The sequence below is a fragment of the Xenopus tropicalis genome, chromosome 6, assembly GCF_000004195.4.
Source record: "Xenopus tropicalis strain Nigerian chromosome 6, UCB_Xtro_10.0, whole genome shotgun sequence".
Taxonomy (NCBI): Eukaryota; Metazoa; Chordata; class Amphibia; order Anura; family Pipidae; genus Xenopus; species Xenopus tropicalis.
The window spans coordinates 27,377,245-27,399,620 of record NC_030682.2 but is presented as its reverse complement, the minus strand read 5'-3'; the positions used below and the strand labels follow the sequence as shown (position 1 = coordinate 27,399,620).

Sequence of the window (22,376 nt, the reverse complement as noted above, 5' to 3'; positions counted from 1 at the left end):
TCACATATTGGGCACACTCACTGTTCATACCTCATTCAATATCTGAGCAGCATTCTTCACCCTTATTAAATCGGGGGTGTCTTCTAAGACTGTAAGACCTTTTCCTTTTATCCCTTCTTCCAGATCTTTTCTATATTCTTTCTAGAAAAGACCAGAAAACCACGCTTTTGTTTAGACTGTATGTTGGTATGGAAGACTCTTTTTGCTAATAAAATGCAACCTGACCAGCGTTAATTAGACAGAGCCACCTTGACGTGTTTATGGTGGCCTGGCAATCTTCTGACCAGAAATGCAGAAATAAAAACCCTTATTTTTTAATACATATGAATCATTTTTTATTGGCGATGATCTAAATTTTTGGTATGTATGGATTTGCAGCGAAATTCTGAATGCCATAGGTGAAACCACTGAAAAAAATTGCCATGAAAATCTTGGTGTCCAATATATTTTGCACGTAAAACGTTGCTGTGGGGAAATAGTTGCTGCGATAATGTATTGTGCATAGGAAAAGTAGTCCTGCTGCAAGACAGTTGCAGCAGAAAAAAAAAATTCCCATTGATATCAAAGTGTTTTGAAGATTTTCAACATTTCGTTAATTTTTCGACGGTTTTGCAAATTTTTTTTGTGAAGCGGAAAGGGACATATTTGCACATCACTAATTATTATTATTGGCCATGGGACACTGCTCAATCTCTTTTTTTCTTTGAGTCTCTAGCCCCATTCTTAAAATCCTTGTAAAACATTTAAAATGTTTTGTTTTTTGTTTTTTTAAATCCTTTGAAACCAGTATTGTATTTTCCTTTTTTTGTGAAATATATTGTTGTTTATTTATAAACACTTGGTAAATTTCCACCTATGCAGTAACTCATGGCAGCAAATTACATTACATTGCTTTCATTGTCTATGATTTACTCTCCATTATAAATTATTGATAGTAAGCTGACGAGTTTATTCCAGACAGGACATGAAATGTCTGCCTGCTTGTTAGTAGGAATGACTATTACAGTTCAGTTCAATTCTTACCCTGCATAGTGCAAGAAAAAACAACAAACAAAGTTTGAATTAATTGCACAAGTTCACTAACCTCACTCTGTATCTTCTGAGCCTCCTTTGAAACTTGATATGATGGAGTATCAACAAATTCAAGCAATGACCTTCCCTTAGACTTCTCATATTCCTCCTTGTATTTAACCTGCAAAATGGTCATTAATCAATCAAAGTACATTTTAGTACAAGAATTTGATTTGTACAAAGCCAGAGCTACAGGAAAAAAAAGACCTAGTGCCAAAAGAATCTCTTGTCATTTGCATTAACCCTAGATAGTTCTTGACAGTCAGGAGACTGCTGTAAGTAGTAGTTCTGGGGAGCTGGAGTTTGGATTTCCCTGATGTAAGGAGTGGGAAAATGTTTTTATTGAAATTACTGTTATTTTTAGTTACAGCCATAGATGTTAGGTAGGGCATTCCTCTAGGGAGGTTCTAGATCAGGGTCTTCTCTGCTGGAATGGAGCTGCTGGAGGCCAAGGATGGGCCAGGAACAGCGGAGGAGTTCACAAAAGTAGTGGAGAGGGACCAAAAGTGGACCCCATGAGCCTTTTAGCTAATTTAGGCCAAAGTACCTCATGTGTCTAATCAGCCAGATGTGCACATGGAAGCTACTGAGGAAAGTGACCCTGATGAGAGGACCAAAGCTGCTGGGGTCAGCCTGGCTGGGGAGCCCAAGAATGTAAGCAGCCAAAGAGATCTTGGTCCCAAGGTGCAGCATTATATGTCTTACAAAGACACAAGGGAAAGGTTTGACCATCTGGTCTGGGGTGTCCTTGCCCTTTAGAGACTACTGAGACTAGAGACAGAACTGTTGCCATCCACTATATCATATGGAGCTTTTGTTTAAGAGGCCCTCTTCAGCTGGAAGGCCCCATGTCCCTAATCTCCACTTCCCTTTTAAGAGTTTTACCAAAAGTGGGATCGATGTTGAACGGCAGCCAGGACACGGAAGAGCAGCCAATATGTATAAATAGTTTGTTTTTCTAATGCTAATAATGTTTTCCCTTTGAATCTTTAGTAATGCTATGTTTTAATATTTAATGGTGTTATTTTCTTTACAGCGAGCCAGTAAGGTGTATTTTGTACTTTTAACCTGCACATTTGCTTTCCATAGGGCCCTCTATAAGGCTATGTGCCTAAGTAGATGCCCTCTTCTAAAACTATGCATTAGGTGTTAGTTATGGGTGAAGTACATGCTCTTTTCTCAGTCGTCTTAAACTGGACTTGAGCTATTAGGAATTCCCACTAAATAGCTCTGCATTATATTTCTTACCTGGCTTTGCAGCACAGCATTCTCTTTGTGATGAATCTGCTCTGCTGTATCCAACGCAAAATGATAGATTCCCTTCTGTTCCTCAAATTTCTTCTTGTACATGTTCTATAAGACACAGACATTATATTATTATTATTATTATATTATATTTTTCAGGGGACCAGAAAAAATGTGCCATGCATTATATATTAATGGGACCATGGGAAAACCTAAAGTCAGGGTATGTAAAATGTAGGTTTCTCTGTATTGTTCTTACTATAGAATGTTTCAAGTGTAATGAGTCTCTGTCCCATTAAGCTTACAATGAAAGACTGGTGACTAAGGCACTTAAAGGATAAGTAGCAAATTCAAAGTCACAAGAAAAATGATTCAATGAGACTCAGGACTTTAGACATTTAGGCACTTAAAGGGGAACTCCACCCAAACCCAACTTATGCTTTTTGAAAAGTAAACATAATTTCAAGCACCTTTACAATATACATCAATTAAAAATATGCAACCTCTTCATGATTTTTAATGTAATCGTATGGTTTGGAACAGTTCCCAAAGAATGGCCACCTGTTTCCCTGCTGACCTGCTGACTACTTTATGACTCAAAAAAAAAATGTAATAATAGTTGACTGTCCTCAGCCTGCATCCTCCTAATCCCACAATTCCCTGCACACAAGATGTCAATAAGGAAAGTAACATCTAAGTGCAATGCATTGTGGGTTATGTAGTTCTTGCATGCTGTCTGTAAGTTGTGGTCAAGTTATTACAATTTGTAACATCAATGTTTTAGTCCCTCCTCCCCTGCCAGGATTTCAAATGATGTATAAAGAGAAGAACTGTTTTGCAGTTGGATTTCAGCATATAAAATGGTATATGTTCATACTTTTTGAAGGAACAGATTACAGCGATAGGTATATTAGGGGTTTCTGTGTTGTGTGGGGCTCCTTGCAGTGTTCTGCAGTCAATCACAATCTTAGCTGGCCAGGTCTGACAGCAAATTCTGCTAATGACCATTATTATCCCTAAAGTAATAAGAACATTTAGCCATAAAAAGCAGATCAGTGTACAGTTAAGCCTAATACATAATGTGACCCAAATCAGGACTATAGTTTAACAATGCTAAAATGTTTATCTCGTGGCTGCTGTTCCCCCAACATTTTAGAAAATACTTATTTCAGAGTATTTCCAATCTTTTTTTTTTTTTTGGTCAGGTCTCTAAGCAATGTGTAGAAATAAAAAACAGGCAGATTGGGTCAAGCTGTTCTTCCCCATATTAAATGCAATTTTTCTATAACTGAAGATTTCTCTTATATCTGTTAAATTGCTGTTTTCTGCAGAAAAATAATCACAAATATAACGGGCTGGAGAAAAATAGAGGTAATTAGCTCGCGGCCATGCAGTGAAAGCATTTCACTTTCTGATGATATGTTTTGTGTCGGAGACACTCAGTAAGGTGGAAACAATCTCAGGCAGCTGCAGTAAATTGCTGTACCAGATCTAACAGGGTCTAATAGTGGCTGTAACTGCGCAATCTAAATTGGTGCCCGGCAGTATAAAATCATGTTCTGCAAGCAGAGGAGACCTACAGACTGACTATATCAATCAAGTTTTAAAATGGGTGACCTATTCTATGTTCTCTAGGTTTGTAATTGTAGTTTACACTTGACAAACCAATTAGCTGATATCATAAGTCACTAAATTTTACCTATTGAACGTTGAATGTTCCAACAAACTAGCCTTCCACCCACCCTGCACTTTTATTAAAGGAACAGTAACATTTCAAAAAAATCAACATTTTTTTAATGTAATGTAAAGGGATTCTATCATGATTTTTATAGTGTAGTTTTATTACTAAATTACACTGTGTACATTGCAAATAATTCATTCAACCAAAAAAATATATTCTTGAACCAATATATATATATATATAGTTTTAGCTGTAATATGTAGGCAGCCATCTTGTTCATTGTGCCTAATTCTGAGCCTTTAGAAAGAGTGAGCACTTCACAACGCAACTGATTTTGGATACGCTATTGTTTCTCCTACTCAATGTAAATGGAGGAGTCATGGCTGGATATTATTGAGTACTATTCTCATATACACCACTAGGTGGGGCATGGCAGCATTTTAAGCAAAACAAGTGCCAGGTAGCTGTTATCCTGTTACCTACCCATTGCTCTGTAAATTGGGTGATATCACTCCAACTTGCAGAATATCACCCAACTTGTAGAAAGGAGTGACTAAAGTTTATTAGCCTTGTGGCTGAGGGAACCTGGGAAATGAAGAATATGGCTAGTCCTATGTCAAATTTCAAAATTAAATATAAAACAATCTGTTTGCTCTTTTAAAATAAGGATTTCAATGCAGGATTCTGCATTGGAGCTAAAAAAAACATGTATCCCTTTAAAATATAATGCATATAATGCAACAGTGCATTATATTTTTCACTTGCAACAGTGCAAGTAAAAAATATAATGCACTGTTGCCAGTAAAAAGGTGCAGCCATGGAGGTAGCCATTCAAACTGAAATAGGACTACAGTAAATGATGTAGGTATAATAGCAGATTACTGATAATCTCTGTTGAATACAATGGGTTCGTTGTTACACAGGTCTCTAAACCCATTGTATTCTGTGCCTTTTCTCCTTGTATTATTCCTTGGCAAGACATACAGTATTCCAATAATCTGTTGCAACTGATACAATTAGATCTATCAACAATCACACTGGTCACCTATGTAAGATTAACTCATTGTGTCTGAGTGGTCAGTGTAGCCACTAACCCAATATTAATTGTCTATAGATTTCATGTGACCAATGGAAAATTTCTGGTCAGTGCTACTAACTTTTGAAAACGTAGTTTGTGTTAACATTATATATTAATTGCCACCCACACCAGCTATAAATGACTTAAAAGGGAGAGAAGGCTCTGCATCGCTTTATGGGTATACTTACATTGCTTTGCATTTTGCTAGTCTTTAGTGCATGCTGCAGGTAGAGCAGGTTGGGCATGTCTACTGAGGGGTCATGAATATCTTGCAGGTGTTGCCTGTATTTCACCTAAGTGTAGAGAATAACGTCATATTTTTAACTACCATTGAAAGACATAAAAAGATTGTAACAAACAAAGAGCTCTCATTTATTATGGATTGTATTCAGTTCAATGGGATGGTGGTACTCAGCACTGCTTTTAAAGGAACAGTAACACCAGAAAATGAAAGTGTATAAAAGTAATTACAATATAATGTACTGTTGCCCTGCATTGCTACAACTGGTGTGTTTGCCTCAGAAAGACTACTATAGTTTATATAAGTAAGCTGCTGTGTAGCCATGGGGGCAGCCATTCAAAGGAGAAAAGGCACAGGTTACTTAGCAGATAACAGATAAAGCCCCATTATATGGGGCTTATCTACTAGTTATCTGCTATGTAACCTGTGCCTTTTCTCCTTTTTTCCAGCTTGAATGGCTGCCCCCATGGCTACACAGCAGCTTATTTATATAGTAGCTTTTCTGTAACAAAAACACCATTTTTTTGCAGAGCAACAGTACATTATATTTTAATTACTTTAAAACACTTTAATTTTTTGATGTTACTGTTCCTTTAACAGTTGAATGTCAATTCTATGGGATATTGGTGCTCAGCGCTGCTTTGAGCAGCTGAATTCTATTCTTTTTCATGAGATGGTAGTACAGGTATAGGACCCATTATCCAGAATGCTCGGGACCAAGGGTATTCCGGATAAGGGGTCTTTCCATAATTTGGATCTCCATACCTTAAGTCTACTAAAAAATCAATAAAACATTAATTAAACCCAATAGGATTGTTTTGCATCCAATAAGGATTATTTATATCTTAGTTGGGATCAATTACAAGGTACTGTTTTATTTCTACATAAAAAAAGGAAATCAGTTTTAAAATTCTGAATTATTTTCTTATAATGGAGTGTATGGGAGACGGGCTTTCCGTAATTCGGAGCTTTCTGGATAACGGGTTTCCGGATAAGGGGTCCGATACCTATACTCAACCCTGCTTGCCATACAACAGAATGGATTTCAGTGTCCAAAGCAGCATATTGCTGCACCCTGTAGACTATTCTCATATAAAAATAAATCCAATAGTGAATGAAAACAAAAGTGCCCGCACTTCAGTATAATAAAGTAGTAATTATTTAAAAGAAATGCAAGTACTGTATATATTCAGCATTTTAATAATACATTGTTTTTATGAAAGGTAATAGAAAAACAATGTTTGCCTATTAGATCTAAGGACATGAATTAAAAGAAGACAATGAGTTATACAAAAGAAAATGCAAAAGACGAAGGCAAACTGCGTGACTCATGGTTTTTCGTGTGAATGCCACCGAACGTAAAGCTGCTATGTTGTGCAAATGAGTATTTGTCATAAAATAAATTCTATTGCAATTGGATTTCTGTACATGGGAGAGTTTAACCCTTTATTTGGCCTTTATTAAAGTCCGCCTCTACTTAAAGGGTTAAGGGAGTGTGGCTATAAGAACTAGGGTGCGTGTTTTCCACTTGAAAAGACATTTACTAAGATTGGATATTTACTAAGATTGGAGATAAATATGACTGGTGATGTTGCAACCAATCAAATCTTTGCTTTTGATTTCTAACTTGATTCAAATCGAATTGCCGATTGGTTGCTATGGGCAACATCACTAGTGATATTTATCTCCAATCTTAGTAAATATCCAGTTTTAGTAAATGTCTTTTCATAAAGTGGACTGAGCTGTCAAAGAAATTGTAGACATCGCTATCTACATTCTGAGCAGAAATAATAAGGATTCAGATATATTTAACTGGGTACACCCTGTCAAATTCAAGACCCACCAGGCACACCTAGTACCCCAAATAGTGATGAGCAAATCTGTCCAGTTTCGTTTGGCCATAAAATTTGCAAAACGGCGAAAAATTTGCGAAATGCATTTGTTGCGCAGTTTTTTTGCCGCCACCGGGCTCTTCTTTGACGCGACTGCGCCCAATTTGACATGCGACAAAAAACATTTTCCGCACAACAAATTTTTCCGCGGCAAATTTTCACAGAAGCAAAATGCAGAAATTCACTGCGAATCCATGCCTGCCGAAAATATTCGCTCATCAATAACCCCAAATATTCTATACGAAATATGCCTTATCTGGAAAAGCTAACAGCATTGAAAAAGGGTTTAGCTGCGGCGTATACTCAGTTTTATAAGGTGTATGCTGAAACATCAAGAAGTACAGGTATGGGATCCATTATCCAGAAAGCTCTGAATTATAGGAAGGCCATCTCCCATAGACTCAATTTTATACAAATAAATCAAATTAAAAAATATATATATTTTTTCTTATTCTCTATAATAAAAAACAGTGCCTAGTACTTGATCCCATCTAAGAGATAATTACCCCTTATTGGGGGCAGAACAGCCCTATTGGGTTTATTTAATGGTTAAATGATTCCCTTTTCTCTGTAATAATAAAACAGTGCCTTGTACTTGATCCCAACTAAGGTATAATTACCCCTTATTGGGGGCAGAACAGCCCTATTGGGTTTATTTAATGGTTAAATGATTCCCTTTTCTCTGTAATAATAAAACAGTACCTGTACTTGATCCCAACTAAGATATAATTACCCCTTATTGGGGGCAGAACAGCCCTATTGGGTTTATTTAATGGTTAAATGATTCCCTTTTCTCTGTAATAATAAAACAGTACCTGTACTTGATCCCAACTAAGATATAATTACCCCTTATTGGGGGCAGAACAGTCCTATTGGGTTTATTTAATGGTTAAATGATTGTTTAGTACATGTAAGATATGGAGATCCAAACTACTGGAAATCCCAAGGTCTCAATCATTCTAGATAACAGGTCGTATAATTTAGTCACACTATGTACAAAATGAAACAAGGAGGGAAGGGGCAGTGGTGCCAGTGGGGAGGTTCTGTTAAACTGATGAAAGAAATGGAAATACATACATTACTTGCAAGTGCATTTGCAGCTTGGGCTTGTTTGAAGGATGCACTGTCAAGGGGGTTGTAACATGGCTTTTTACCCTTCATTTCCTTGTCAAATTTTTCTTTGTACTTTACCTGTTAAGAAAAAGTTTGCCATAAATCATACATTTATATCTCCCAAAGCATCCTTTTATGTGTGTTGATGGCCCCTCAAATAAGATACTACAGAGAGAACTAACCTTGTAGTCACTAACCAATAATCCCAAAGAGACAAGACTTGCTTGGGGAAAGGAATATACTTAATGTATAGCTGCCTGAGGCCTTCATTGTACATTTACCATATATTTAACTGTGTTGGAGGAAATACACCTAATGCATGACGTGAGCACCGTCGGATCTTGACCCGCCTTTCTCCCAACCTTAACCCTTTTGCCTCTTTTACTTACCAACCCCAATAAACACACGGACACCAATTCTTGGGATAAAAAGGCCGCAGAACATTTATTAACAACAATCAAAGTTTTAATTTAAAACATATCATAAATAACAAATAAGATACAAAATATCTCATGAACACAAAACAAATGTCTGTATAACAAACAACCAACTTTGAATAAACATACACCATAACAAGCCAAATAACTGCACAGCGCAACTGGCGCTGCCAGCTGCCCTTCCAGCCCGGAACCCCCTACCCAACAAAACTCACCTCCTGATCCACTTACTTACCCCTGAGGTTCCAGGCATGCCAGCCCCAAACAATTAACAAACTCCCTTCCTAACCCAACCATTGTTTTCCCCCAACTCAATCACCCCGCCAACACCACTCGTTGCCTCCACCTCTATAGGGAGGGAGGGTGGGCGTTTTCCTATGCTGCCTAAAATGGATGAGGAGCGGGAACGGTTCCAATTATTTATACCCCTAATACAAAGCAACCAAGCACATAATAAATGGCAGTGGCTATGTCTGCCCTACGGCTACGTCATGCCCCTGCTTCCCTACGTTTCCCTACGGGTCATTGGGCTACTGGACTGCAGAGACTTCATCTCAGAATTACATTTCCCATGGGTGGCTGGAACATAGTTAGCAAATATTAGAAAGATAATGCTCAAAATTCTAATAAAATTAATTCAAATGCCAGTAGAGGAGAACAGAGTGCAGAAGTAATTTATGGAGCAGGGCTGCCCAACTGGAGATTCCAATAAATAAACACGGGGAAACAGACACTGATGCAGAAACTGTGCTTCTGTCTTCTTTATCTAACATGGCATGTTTCAAGCGTAACTTCCTCCAGTGAGAAAGCCCTTACATCTCGAAACATGTTGTGCTAAATAAAGAAGACATTAGCACAGTTTCTGCATGAGTGTCTGTTTCCCCCTGTTTATTTATTATTTTATTTATAAGAACCCCAGCAAGTGTGGAATAGCTAAAATACTGTAAATGTAAAGGTGTATGTGTACTAATGCAATTTACTTTAGGTATTTGCATAACATTCTTTCTGCTTCAGCCAGTGTGTCCTTCTTGCCTATTATGATGTTGGGGAACCCTAGAATTACCACCACCCATGGACATTGCACAATGCACCTCATAAGTAACCAATAATGAACAGTGTAAAATACTGTAGAATAGAAATAACGTATTAATTACTTTATTAATAACTAAATAATAAGATTATGCTGAGCTGGATGTGAGGTGAAACCATGGCTGCAAATAGATAAGATCCATATAAGTATATCAGGAAGATCAGGAAGATACTAGTTAGCATAGAAATGTTGGTTTACTAAATTCTGGATCCTGTTTGTTTTGTTAATGTAAAGTAAATATTTTACCATTTTATGCAGGGCAACAGAGATAGTGTTCATTATAAAGTTCTAGCCTTGGTGCAACAAGGGTTTATTCAGTAACTTCCCTTCATTTTTTATGGAACAAATGATTAAGGTCTCACCTGGCTAGAAAGCTTAGAGACTTCTTTGGCATGTTCAAAATCTGGTCTTCCTAAAACAACTGGCTCTTTGTTCATATTTTCTCTGCCTTTCTTATATTCAATCTGCAAAACACAAATGCAAATATGTTATTTATATATATATCAGATAAGTCATGTAGCTAAATATACTTGCATTAATATAAACACTTATAAAGTAATACTTCAGCATACATAACTAAACTCCGAGGACCAACTCCAAGCATTGGAACCCCAGTCCTTCTCTATGAAAGTGCACAGCAACCTAATTCCTAAGAACACATTAGTGAGTCAGATCAGGAATATCAGGCGGCTGTATCACTGAAAACAAGGGGAACTGAAACCCAACCCAACCAAATGAGGTTTAAAAAGCACACTAGCATGCCATTAATTTATCCTAGTTATAGAACAGTGATATCCAACCCGAGGCCATCCATCTGCTTGGAACTACAACATCTTGGAGACTGGAATTTGCAGTCCTGGTTCTACATTATACCTATAACTTTTATAATTAACTCAGATGGAGGAGGAATGCAATAATATGCCTAAAGAATAAGTAAGCCTTTTATTTGCAGCCGCCAGAATAGCACACTTTTCTCCCTGCATGCAAATTGATTTTGTTTCTCTATTACAAGCAGCTGAATTGCATCTCTTTCACTGAATTCCTTGTGTAGCGTGAGGCTCCACCCTCTCTTGCTTTCTAAACACTCCTTCCCTCTCCCAGACTATGAAGACCTTAAAGAGGTCAAAAGAGGAAAAGGGAATGAAAAAGCTTCACACTAGACAAGGAAGTCAGTAAAAGAGCTGTAGCTGAACTGCCTGTAATAGAGAAACAAAATAAATCTGGAAACAGGGAGAAAGGTATATTATTCTGGGGGCTGTACAGAATAATTATAGAGACTACTGAGGAAATACTTCTAGCAGACCCTTTAGTTAAGAAAATCTTAAGATATTTATGTTTATTGTGGCTAGAGTGGAGCAGGACTGCCTACCTGCACATTTGGGTGTATTGTTGTAGACAGTTATATACACAGTAAATCCATTTTGGTTTTTCCAACTTATTGAGGTCTGTATACAGTACAGTATATACGGTGCCAGAAGTGGGGCAGCAGGAAGTGCTTGTGGATGCATCGCTGATTTTTTCTGAGTGTTCTGGACTTTCCTAATTTATATACTGCCTTCTATATTCTCACATTTTTGAGTAGCCAAAAGGGGTTATATAATGAAAGGCACTAAGCTTGCCCAGGAGCAGTAACCCATAGCAACAAATCAGCTGGTTGCTATGGGTTACTGCTCCTGGGCAAACTTAGTGCCTTTTATTACATATGGGGGTTAGAGTTTTATAATACATTTATTGGTGCCTATAAAGTTACTGTATGCTATGCACGCAAATCACCCTGTAATTTGATGTTATCTATAAATAATGCAGAATTGTTTTACATACAAAATAAACATGATGTATAAAAACACAAAAAAGTTTGTCTGTGGTCATTACATTGCTAATGAATTTAGCTGCTTCTGTTGCCTTTTGTATGTCCAGTCTGTCTGACACCTCCGTGTATTTATGAATGTCCAGAACATCTTTCTTATACGATACCTAAAAATAATTAAAAAAACAGGGAAAAGTCATGGCGGTTTTGTAAAATATGTCTGTATGGCCCTCCAGCTGTTGTTTACCTGCAGCCCCCTGAATCACTTCAATGAATCAATTATTGATGAATAAAACCTTGTTAGTTGTTAGTTTTGTTTTAAATCAAGGCTTAGCGGCCTAATTTATAAGCTGCCTGCTTATATTAAAGATAAAGTATCAATTTCACTCTAGATGAGAAGCTATTTGCTGCAAGAATATTACTATCCCTTTGTGAGCACATCTTCCACATTAATGTGTCAATTTGCACATTTTGCATTTGATTATATACTGCAATGATTTCAATCAATATATAATGCAAGCACTCAGCTCATAAAAATGTATTTAGACATAGAGAAAAGATACAGGAAATAATGGATAAATGTGGTCAAGAAAAGGTACAACTTTTACTGAAGGTTCCGAGGCAGAAAGCTGTTTATTAAGCAAACAGCTCTTTGACAAGTAAATTAATGACTCAGAACCTGGATATTTACATATCAGATCTAAATCTGGAACACCTAAACAAACATAAAGTGATTCTGTGTTGAGAAAATGTGTTGTTTTACAAAAATACATCTGTTAATTGACTTACTTTCGCAGGTGCCCTCAGCCATGTGACCTGAGCTCTTATAAACTTCAGTTTACAGCTGCGCTGCAAGTTGGAGTGATATCACCCTTCTCTTTTCCCGCAGCAGCCAATCATCAGAACAATGGGAAGGTAGTAAGATAGCAGCTACTTGACATGTGTATTGCTAAAAATGCTAGTGGTGAGCACAACTTCCCTGTTATTGTTAAAAATGGTCCCATACCTACTGGTGGATATGAGAATAGCACTCAATAGTAAAAATCCAAGTACCACTCACCCAAGTCATGATTCTTTCAGTTACATTGAGTAGGTGGAACAATAGCTTATCTGAAAGCAGTTCCATTGTGCAGTGCTGTCTCTCTCAGAGAGAACAGGATCAGGCACAGTGACCTGAAATGACTGTTTACACACCAATAACAACTAAAAAAATATATTTATTGGTTCAAGAATAAAATGTTAAAATTAATAATTTGCAATAAACACAGTGTAATTTAGTAATGGAAATTACGGCATAAAACCACAATAGAATCCCTTTAAAGAGAGATATTCAAGTTGGCCATACATTCAAAACTATCACAATTTAGCTAGGTCACAAAATAAGAGGATGTTTATATGGCTCATACACCCATAAAATGGGCTGAATCTGATTGGTCTGAATATCTGGCCCTCAGGCCAACAAGCAGCTCTCCTAACCCGTATCTGTTAAGATGTGACATCCAGGGTATAGGGGAATATTCTGGTCTCCTACACTGTTCAATACCAGCTCATTAAATAAAAAATGTCCAGTTTGTCCCACATTATCTGCTTGTATATGCCTTTTAGCTTACTGAGTAAAGTGCTTTTGGAATGTAGTTGGACTCAATATAAGAAAAAAGTGATATCTTTTTTGGTGACAATGTCACTCAAAAAACAAGGCATCAGTTTATCCGGCATCGATATCAATGGAATAGTGGGGACATATTGGTTCTGACATAATAATATCACATCACCTAATTAAAATTAGGTGATGTGTCTTATAAAAAAATGAGTTAATTGCCATATGTATCAATCAGAAGGTCTGTATGCTTTGTTTTTTATCTGGTGCTGGTATGTATAACAAACGGCATACATTGAGTTATTTTTCTAAGTGCAATTTTTCTTAAATATATTCTTTATTTAGAGGTGATGACTCATAATAGTGATCTGTTTCCCTACCATTCCCCTTGCATGCTCTCTGTCTTAGCCAGTTATATACAATCCCCTGCTGAAGTTGTGACACTGTGCTACCTAGCAACCAGTTGGACTGCAGTCTAATTTGTTGGCTAAAAATCAGAAGTTACTATTCCCATAGTGCGGTTAGGAATCAAGCAAGAGACTGGATTAGCTTTGAAGGTTATACTAAATAGGGAAGAGAACCCAAGGGTTGACTGGCCTGAGCCAGAGCTTAGAGAAGCAAAGATGTTGTTGTTAGAAGAAAAGCCCAGGGAATCTCATTTAATGTGAATGCCAAATTAATTTGCCAAAGATATACAAGGTCACAGGAGAGAGATGTTTCTCCCAGTGGTGCAAAAGAAAGATAAACTAAACTAGTGTTTCCCCAAACACTTTACTACAGCAGAGAGGTCCTGTAAAAAATGCTTTGCAACTGGTGATCCAAAGAGTAAAGGCTTGGCACACTGACTGTTTTTTGGTATTCTGGATATGTCATGGATGGATGTGCTTGAAGAGAGACACATTTCTAGCTTTTCAATAGTATTGAGACTCCAATAGAAAAGCTTAAACAAAAATACGAAGCAAAGACAAATTGTGAGCATTTGGGCTAACCCACGCTGTTGAACAGCTGCTACTTTTTACAGTGCTTGGCCTAACCTACACTTTAGAGTTGACCAGCTGCTACAAGAAATATTTTATTGGCTCAAATTTATCCTGAAAATACTTTCTGATCTTAGTTCTAATTGGCCAAGCTACATTGCCACATTTAAAAAATCTCCTTCCCAAAAGGCCGTTCTGTTCTTGTGAGTACTCTGGATGTTCAGTATTGCTGCATTAAATTAATATCCACTCCTGGAGATTATTTCTGTGTGAGAGCCGCAGAAAAGAGAGCCATTTCCATTTTAATCTGCCAGCAATAAAATAAACAATAAACAGAAGAATAATGATGTGTTAACTGTGCTACCTGCTACTGCCAGGGACTGAAAGGAACATTTAGTACTTGCATTACATGATGGTTTTGCCATCACGGATTAAGGATAGTGTACTGAAGCTTCATCTGTACAGAACATTTAGCTAGCAAAATCACCAATCACAGCAGGCATTCAATAAACCAGATTAATGGAAACCATGTAGTGTTGATTTGTGCCTTGAAGATACCAAGGACAGGATACAATGTCTTTGCTATTCATCTTGCATTGAAAAGGGATCGCCTTTAACTTGGCTTTCACCAAACTCCATATAACCAACAGGACCTTCTTTACTGTATGCTGCAGACTATATAGGCATTGCATCACTTGTGTGCCTATGAAAGTCTTACTGTTTACAAATAAACCATTGTTTTATATATATTATTTCAATTACTTACCAAGATATTTATTATGACCACCTAATATTTCCTCCTACAAACTGGGCATAATGATACATGAAATGCAAAAGTGTAAGGAAACTGGTTGACACTTCAGAATCGATAGTCATGCTGCTAGAAGTAATAGGCAGCAGTGAGTATTCTAAATTAATTAAATGATTCTTACACTAAGGACCGCAAAAGATTAGATGAGTCTCACAAGGCCAAATGAGTAGGTTGTCGACAATACACTTATTATCTGTGAAAATGACACATTAGATGTTAAATAGCCTGTTCTTTCTAAATGAACCGTTTCATTTTAATTCAGACTAAACCTCAGTGTTTCATTGTAATCTGCTGTGTTAAGGGCACCCCACAGAGAGCTTCACATTTGCAAAACCTTAGAGAAAACACTTTGCTTTCCCAAATAAGATTTAAACCCTGCTTCTATATCAAGGTTCACTTTATACATAAAATCCAGTCCCAGATACAACATAGAGGACATGGCTTGTGTTATATTCACATCTATTTAATGGTTTGCATGGTGACAAGTAGTTCTAGCAGTCTGTATTTGGCCATGTCTTTCCCTCCATGAACGACCAGAAACACCATAAAATGAAAAAATGTGCCATAGCCCTAATCAACTTTTATGGCTACATAACAGCTGATTTATTTATCTATGTATGGGACCTGTTATCCAGAATGCTCAGGACCTGCGATTTTCCAGAATAAGGGATCTTTCCGTAATTTGGATCTCCATACCATAAATTTACTAAAAATTAATTTACACATTAAATAAACCCAATAGGATTGTTTTGCCTCCAAAACGAATTTCTTATATCTTAGTAAAGATCAAGTACAAGGTACTGTTTTGTTATTACAGGTATCGGACCCCTTATCCAGAAACCCGTTATCCAGAAAGCTCTGAATTACGGAAAGCTCGTCTCCCATAGACTCCATTATAAGCAAATAATTCAGAATTTTAAAACTGATTTCCTTTTTTTATGTAGAAATAAAACAGAACCTTGTAATTGATCCCAACTAAGATATAAATAATCCTTATTGGATGCAAAACAATCCTATTGGGTTTAATTAATGTTTTATTAATTTTTTAGTAGACTTAAGGTATGGAGATCCAAATTATGGAAAGACCCCTTATCCGGAATACCCTTGGTCCCGAGCATTCTGGATAATGGGTCCTATACCTGTACAGAGAAAAGGAAATCATTTAACCATTAAATAAACCCAATAGGGCTGTTCTGCCCCAATAAGGGGTAATTATATCTTAGTTGGGATCAAGTACAGGTACTGTTTTATTATTACAGAGAAAAGGAAATAATTTAACCATTAAATAAACCCAATAGGGCTGTTCTGCCCCAATAAGGGGTAATTATATCTTAGTTGGGATCAAGTACAGGTACTGTTTTATTATTACAGAGAAAAGGGAATCATTTAACCATTAAATAAACCCAATAGGGCTGTTCTGCCCCCAATAAGGGGTAATTATATCTTAGTAAAGATCAAGTACAAGGTACTGTTTTGTTATTACAGAGAAAAGGAAATCATTTTTAAAAATCTGAATTATTTGCTTTTAATGTACTCTATTGGATATAGCATTTTTCATAATTTGGAACTTTTCGGTTAGCAGGTTTCCAGATACTGGATCCCATACCTGTACTATATTCAGTTTGTACCAGTGAAGGGTACCAGTACCTCATATTTAAGTGAATAGCAATGTCTTTTTGGTGTTAATAGTGCTAATAGAAACATAATAAATAAGTAAAAACCATAATGGGTACCAGTAAATTGACTATTATTCTTGTCACTATGAATTATCTCAATCAATGATGTTCTATTTGTCTATTTAGTTACTAAACTAGTGAATTGGAGATTGTCTAGAAATTGGACTTTCCAGCAAATCTGCCAGTAGATGAACAACAAAAGCTGCCAAGAGGCAGATGTTTTGCATTTTAATGGTGAAATCTTAATTTCTCCACAAATATAATGCCAATGAAACATTCGTATTTGCCAGGATAATGTCATCCCCATTTAAATACCCAGCCAGCTCCACGAATGATCATTATTCACAGTAGGGCTTTAACTAATGTGATCGCATCCATGCTGGTAATGCCTGCTGAGCAGCTGTAGCATCAATGATTTTTATTCTAAACAGCAGATCTATGAAAGTACAAACTGGGGAATCGAAATTGGTTGATTGAGGCAGTTTGAAGGATACAATAACATTAGGATGTCTCACACCTGCACATTAAACTTGCACAAAGCAGCCTTGTTACATTAGGATTTGAGAAAGCCACAGGCTTCTATTGGAAATATTTATATAGACAACGACTGTCCCACTGGCTTAAAGGATCCATAGACTTCACTGTCCATGCTATATGAGGAATAATGGACCTAGTACATGTATTAACTTGTACTGGTACATATAGGTGTATATAACCAGTCAATAGTATGTCAACATTATACGTAAACAAGTAATGTCATAGACATGTAGAAAAATGTTTTTAAATACCTGTCGCTCCTGTTGTTCAAAGGTTAATAGCAAGGCTGTAGCATCCCCTGATTAACTTGGGCTTCCTTCTCCTCCTCTAACCCATTTGCCCCCCCCCCTTAGAAATTTGCTTTGGCTCTTGGCTTACTGAGCATGCTCAGTCCTTATTAACTTAGGTTGCCTAACACCCTCCAATCTAGCAGCCAGTAAAGAGATGGCCTTGCTGGTTTCCATAAAGACTCTGATCTGGCCCTGCACTCTGCTGGAGAAACATATTTTTTCTCCTAACCACCTCTCCTGAGCTCAGTTTAGCCATTACAGGGCACAGTCCAAGCAATACTTTTTATCAAAGTAAGTTGTGCCTTAGTAAGCCTGCATTCTTGATTACAAGAACTTTACAGCACACGTGCTGTTTGCAGATGTAAATGTCACTGAAGAGGGAAAATGGTCACTGGGTGAAAGCTGCTATTTGTTATAGGAAAATGTGATGGTGCTGTCGAACATAGGGGATATATGCAGTACAAATGATGCAGTGTGGGTAGGGGAAATGTGTCCAGCTTATATACATGGTAGCAAAATGTAGGTTAGGAAAATGTAGGGTTTACATGTGCTTTAAAGGGTATGATAAACCATTATAATGTTTTTCATGGAAATGTTCCTAGCTTGTTTTGTATAGTAATCTGTTAATTATGCTGACTGAACCACCACAACTATTCTGCAGCGATAGAACATGCACTATTGGCAAGGTTTGAGGGCAGGCTAGAGAAACTATGTATTATAAATTGTCTAAATCAACCCATATAAACCAAACAAAACAGCTGGCAAGTAAACCCTACCTGCTCACTGGTTGCTATGGGTTATCAGACAAGTAGCAAAACCTAAGACCATTCATTACATAAGTCTCTTCAGTTCTGTCTTGTATGTTTTTCTCCCTTTCATACTGATTCTGACTAGCATTGAGAAAAGGAATGGTTCCCAGTGGCAGTGTGCGCCCACATCAAGAGAAAAGAATAATAGCTTAATGCATTTTTTTTCCATTCAACTGACTACTGCACAGCAAATACTAACAACGCCTCTTCATATCTGACATTTACAATGGATGTCTTGAGAGCTCAGTGCTAACCTATTGCTTATTAAACGACCATGTATATTGTATCAATAATTAAAACAGTTTCTTTAGTAAGGAAAATTGTTAACATATATAAGCTGAGCAGGCCTCCATTCAACGACAAGACAATATACAAGAGAACTGCATGAAATACAACTGGCATCTTCTAGCACAGATAAGGCTGCTTATGTATGTTTACTCTGAATACGATGGCGTGTTAAAATGAATTGATAATAAAGGGATACTGCCATGATTTTTATGGAATACTTTTATTTTTAAATTACATTGTTTACGTAGCAAATAATTAACTCTACCATTTAACATTTTATTCTTGAACCAACAAATGTATTTTTAGCTGTAATATTGGTGTGTAGGCGCCATCTCAGTGCATTGTGCCTGAGTCTGAGCTTTTAGAAGGAGCCAGCGCTACACATTAGAACTGCTTTCAGATAACCTATTGTTTCTCCTACTCCCATGTAACTGGAGGAGTCCCAAGCCAGACTTGGATTTCTTACTATTGAGTGCTGTTCTGATACCTACTGGGAGCTATCTTGTTCCCTTCCCATTGTTTTGCTGATTGTCTGCTGGGAGGGGGATGATATCTCTCCAACTTGCAGCTCAGCAGTAAAGTGTGACTGAAATTTATCAGAGCATAGGTCACATGGCTATGGCACCCTGGGAAATTAAAAATATGGCTAGCCCCATGTGAAATTTCAAAATTAAATATAAAAAAATCTGTTTAGTATAAATATGCCCTGTTAGTGTAAATACATCCCTTATTATAAATATGCCCCTTAGTGTAAATATGCCTATTAGTGAGTGCCTGTCCCAAAGAATTAAAAATGTATGCCTCTAGCTCTGAAAGAGAAAGGGTTATGGGAAATGATGTGCAAAATAATTCAGCAGGCATGGATTAGTGGGGGCTGCGCAATTAGCGAAATTCAATTTTTGTTGACGTGCTACATTTTCGCCATTTAAAAGGTTCGCAAATTTTTCGGCGAAGCAAAACAGGACAGATTTGCTCATCACTAGTTATGGGCAAGAATTTCAATTAGGAATGAAATCCAAACTTAAAAGGAAATCCCCAAAATTAGAGCGCTATAAAGCAGCCCACCCCTTCGCACCTGAACCACAGGAGCATTCTTGCAGTCACAAAGAGACACATTGGGGGCCGATTCACTAAAGGTCGATAAAACGAGCACTATTTATAGAATGCGGTAAAAATTTTATCGCTTCTTATTGTTTAAGACACAATGTTCTTTGTATTATTTAACTCGCGATGACCAATTTTATGCAATATTTTAGCGCATGTGCGATAATTTCCGCCGTGTGCACGCCATATTAGTTACTTTCTGAAAACTACTGTTTTGAAAATGACCATTTCCCTGCAAACTGGAGGCTATGTTACTCTAGGGCCAACACAGACTTGAATAAATCCCACTGCAAAGTCCATATTGTTTTGCCAAAAGCTCACAAACCGCAATTTTCTTAAAGTACCGCCTGCCCCAAGTAGGTGTTAATATTCGCACAGACTAATGCGATATTTAGCGCGTTTAACGCTTCATTTGTGTTTGTGAATCATGCGTTAGTACTATTTCTATTCGCTATTTAACGCAATGCGAGGTAAATAACGCATCACAGTGTGTTTTTTGCGCATGCGATATGCGTCTTAATGCATGTGAAATGACTGATGAATCGGTACTTACTTATCTCGTGATTTTTAACGCAAAAAAGCATGCGATAAGCGTTATCGACCTTTAGTGAATCGGCCCCATTATCTTGATTTAGAGTTCCAATACCATTTTGTGTTATTTGCTCTAACAATCATTTCCTTCGGCAAACTCCATTGTGATACCGTAGTGCCTTGTAAAGCAGCACTATCCATACAGTGTTCCCATTAGTACCTGCATATACAGCAGAACTCAGTGTATGATTTTGGCATTTAGCCCTTAGATTTTCTTCTGTATCCTGTTTTCTATCTGTCACCCTAGAATTGTTAAACTGAACAAGATGTTCAAACTGCTCACTTGCCAACTCACAGCACCCCTAGCACAATAGCACAGGATGAAAAAGGTGCAATGTCAGATGGCATGGCTCTTGGGCAGACTGAATAGCAAAGCCCAAGGGAATTGCTCACAACTCTGTTTTATTCATTATATATAGATTATATTTAAATGTAATGTACTGGATATGTGCACATTAATATTTACAGATTCCAAAGGCATTCAACCCATTAAATACATTTAGACATTTACTAGTATTACAGGCATAGACCTGTTATCCAGAATGCTCAGGACTTGGGGGCGGCGGGGGGGGGGGGTTTGGATAAAGGGTCTATCGATAATTTGGATCACAATACTTTATATCTACTAAGAAATTATTTCAACATGAAATAAACCCAATAGGATTGTTTTGCATTATAAGAATTAATTATATCTTAGTTGGGATCAAGTACAGGTACTGTTTTATTATTACAGAGAAAAGGGAATAATTTAACCATTAAATAAACCCAATAGGGCTGTTCTGCCCCAATAAGGGGTAATTATATCTTAGTTGGGATCAAGTACAGGTACTGTTTTATTATTACAGAGAAAAGGGAATCATTTAACCATTAAATAAACCCAATAGGGCTGTTCTGCCCCCAATAAGGGGTAATTATATCTTAGTTGGGATCAAGTACAGGTACTGTTTTATTATTACAGAGAAATGGGAATCATTTAACCATTAAATAAACCCAATAGGGCTGTTCTGCCCCCAATAAGGGGTAATTATATCTTAGTTGGGATCAAGTACAGGTACTGTTTTATTATTACAGAGAAAAGGGAATCATTTAACCATTAAATAAACCCAATAGGGCTGTTCTGCCCCCAATAAGGGGTAATTATATCTTAGTTGGGATCAAGTACAGGTACTGTTTTATTATTACAGAGAAAAGGGAATCATTTAACCATTAAATAAACCCAATAGGGCTGTTCTGCCCCCAATAAGGGGTAATTATATCTTAGTTGGGATCAAGTACAGGTACTGTTTTATTATTACTGCGAAATAGGAAATTATTTTTTTAAATATAATTTGCCTATAATGGAGTCTTTTTATTTGGAGCTTTCTGGATAATGGGTTTCCAGTTAACAGATCCATACCTGTATTTTTAAAATATTTAGTAGTAGTATTATAATGTACATATAGACAAGAAAATATATGAAATGTGTTTTTGCACATTATAATGTTACAAACACAGAAGGATGAGACACTGGAAAAATGATGATTAAGAATACTGACAAGTAGGCAAGTATGAGCCCTTCAAATTTAACTCTGAAACCTATTGGTGATATGATCCTCGGTTTAAAAATGCTGGACTAAGGAAATAAATGGCTGTTTTAACAATATTAATGCCACAGGATGTGAGTCAGTTTCCCTGAAGATCAAACTCCGCCCCCTGTGACATCACTGACCCTTCCATTTACATTATGACCCGTCCCTTTGTAAACCTACCCACTGCCTGGCTGGTATAGTTTCTTAAAAAAGGTGGCAACCCTATCCAGAGCTCAATACAGGTATGGAATCTATTATCTCGATTGATCCATTTTTTGGATAAATAAATTAAGATCACTCAATAGGAACATGGATGTATTCATATTAGTTACCATGATGTACAAGGTACTATTAGGGCTATTGTTTTTTATTCCAGATAAACTGTTCATTAAAGAACTGTTAAAATAATGACATTCCAATATCTAGAGAGGTTTCTGGAGAACAGATTCGATATCAGTTGTTTTAAGCCAAGC

At 37.0% G+C, this 22,376-nt stretch overlaps 1 protein-coding gene across 5 annotated transcripts in view; it reads right to left on the bottom strand.

Moving 5' to 3' along the window:
- The window catches only part of nebl (nebulette), a 132,751-nt gene that overhangs the window by 20,515 nt on the left and 89,860 nt on the right, over positions 1 to 22,376 (bottom strand). For 4 of the 5 annotated variants that reach the window (XM_002933150.5, XM_004915430.4, XM_004915428.4 and 1 more), the window contains 7 exons: positions 11,721 to 11,822; positions 10,211 to 10,312; positions 8,286 to 8,399; positions 5,264 to 5,368; positions 2,320 to 2,424; positions 1,085 to 1,192; positions 31 to 141 (listed from right to left, as the gene is read on the bottom strand). The exons of the other annotated variant lie outside the window; for it this stretch is intronic. In XM_002933150.5, coding sequence (XP_002933196.3) covers positions 31 to 141; positions 1,085 to 1,192; positions 2,320 to 2,424; positions 5,264 to 5,368; positions 8,286 to 8,399; positions 10,211 to 10,312; positions 11,721 to 11,822 — 747 coding nt within the window. The remainder of the gene's footprint in view (positions 1 to 30; positions 142 to 1,084; positions 1,193 to 2,319; positions 2,425 to 5,263; positions 5,369 to 8,285; positions 8,400 to 10,210; positions 10,313 to 11,720; positions 11,823 to 22,376) is intronic. 5 annotated transcript variants of the gene reach the window in all.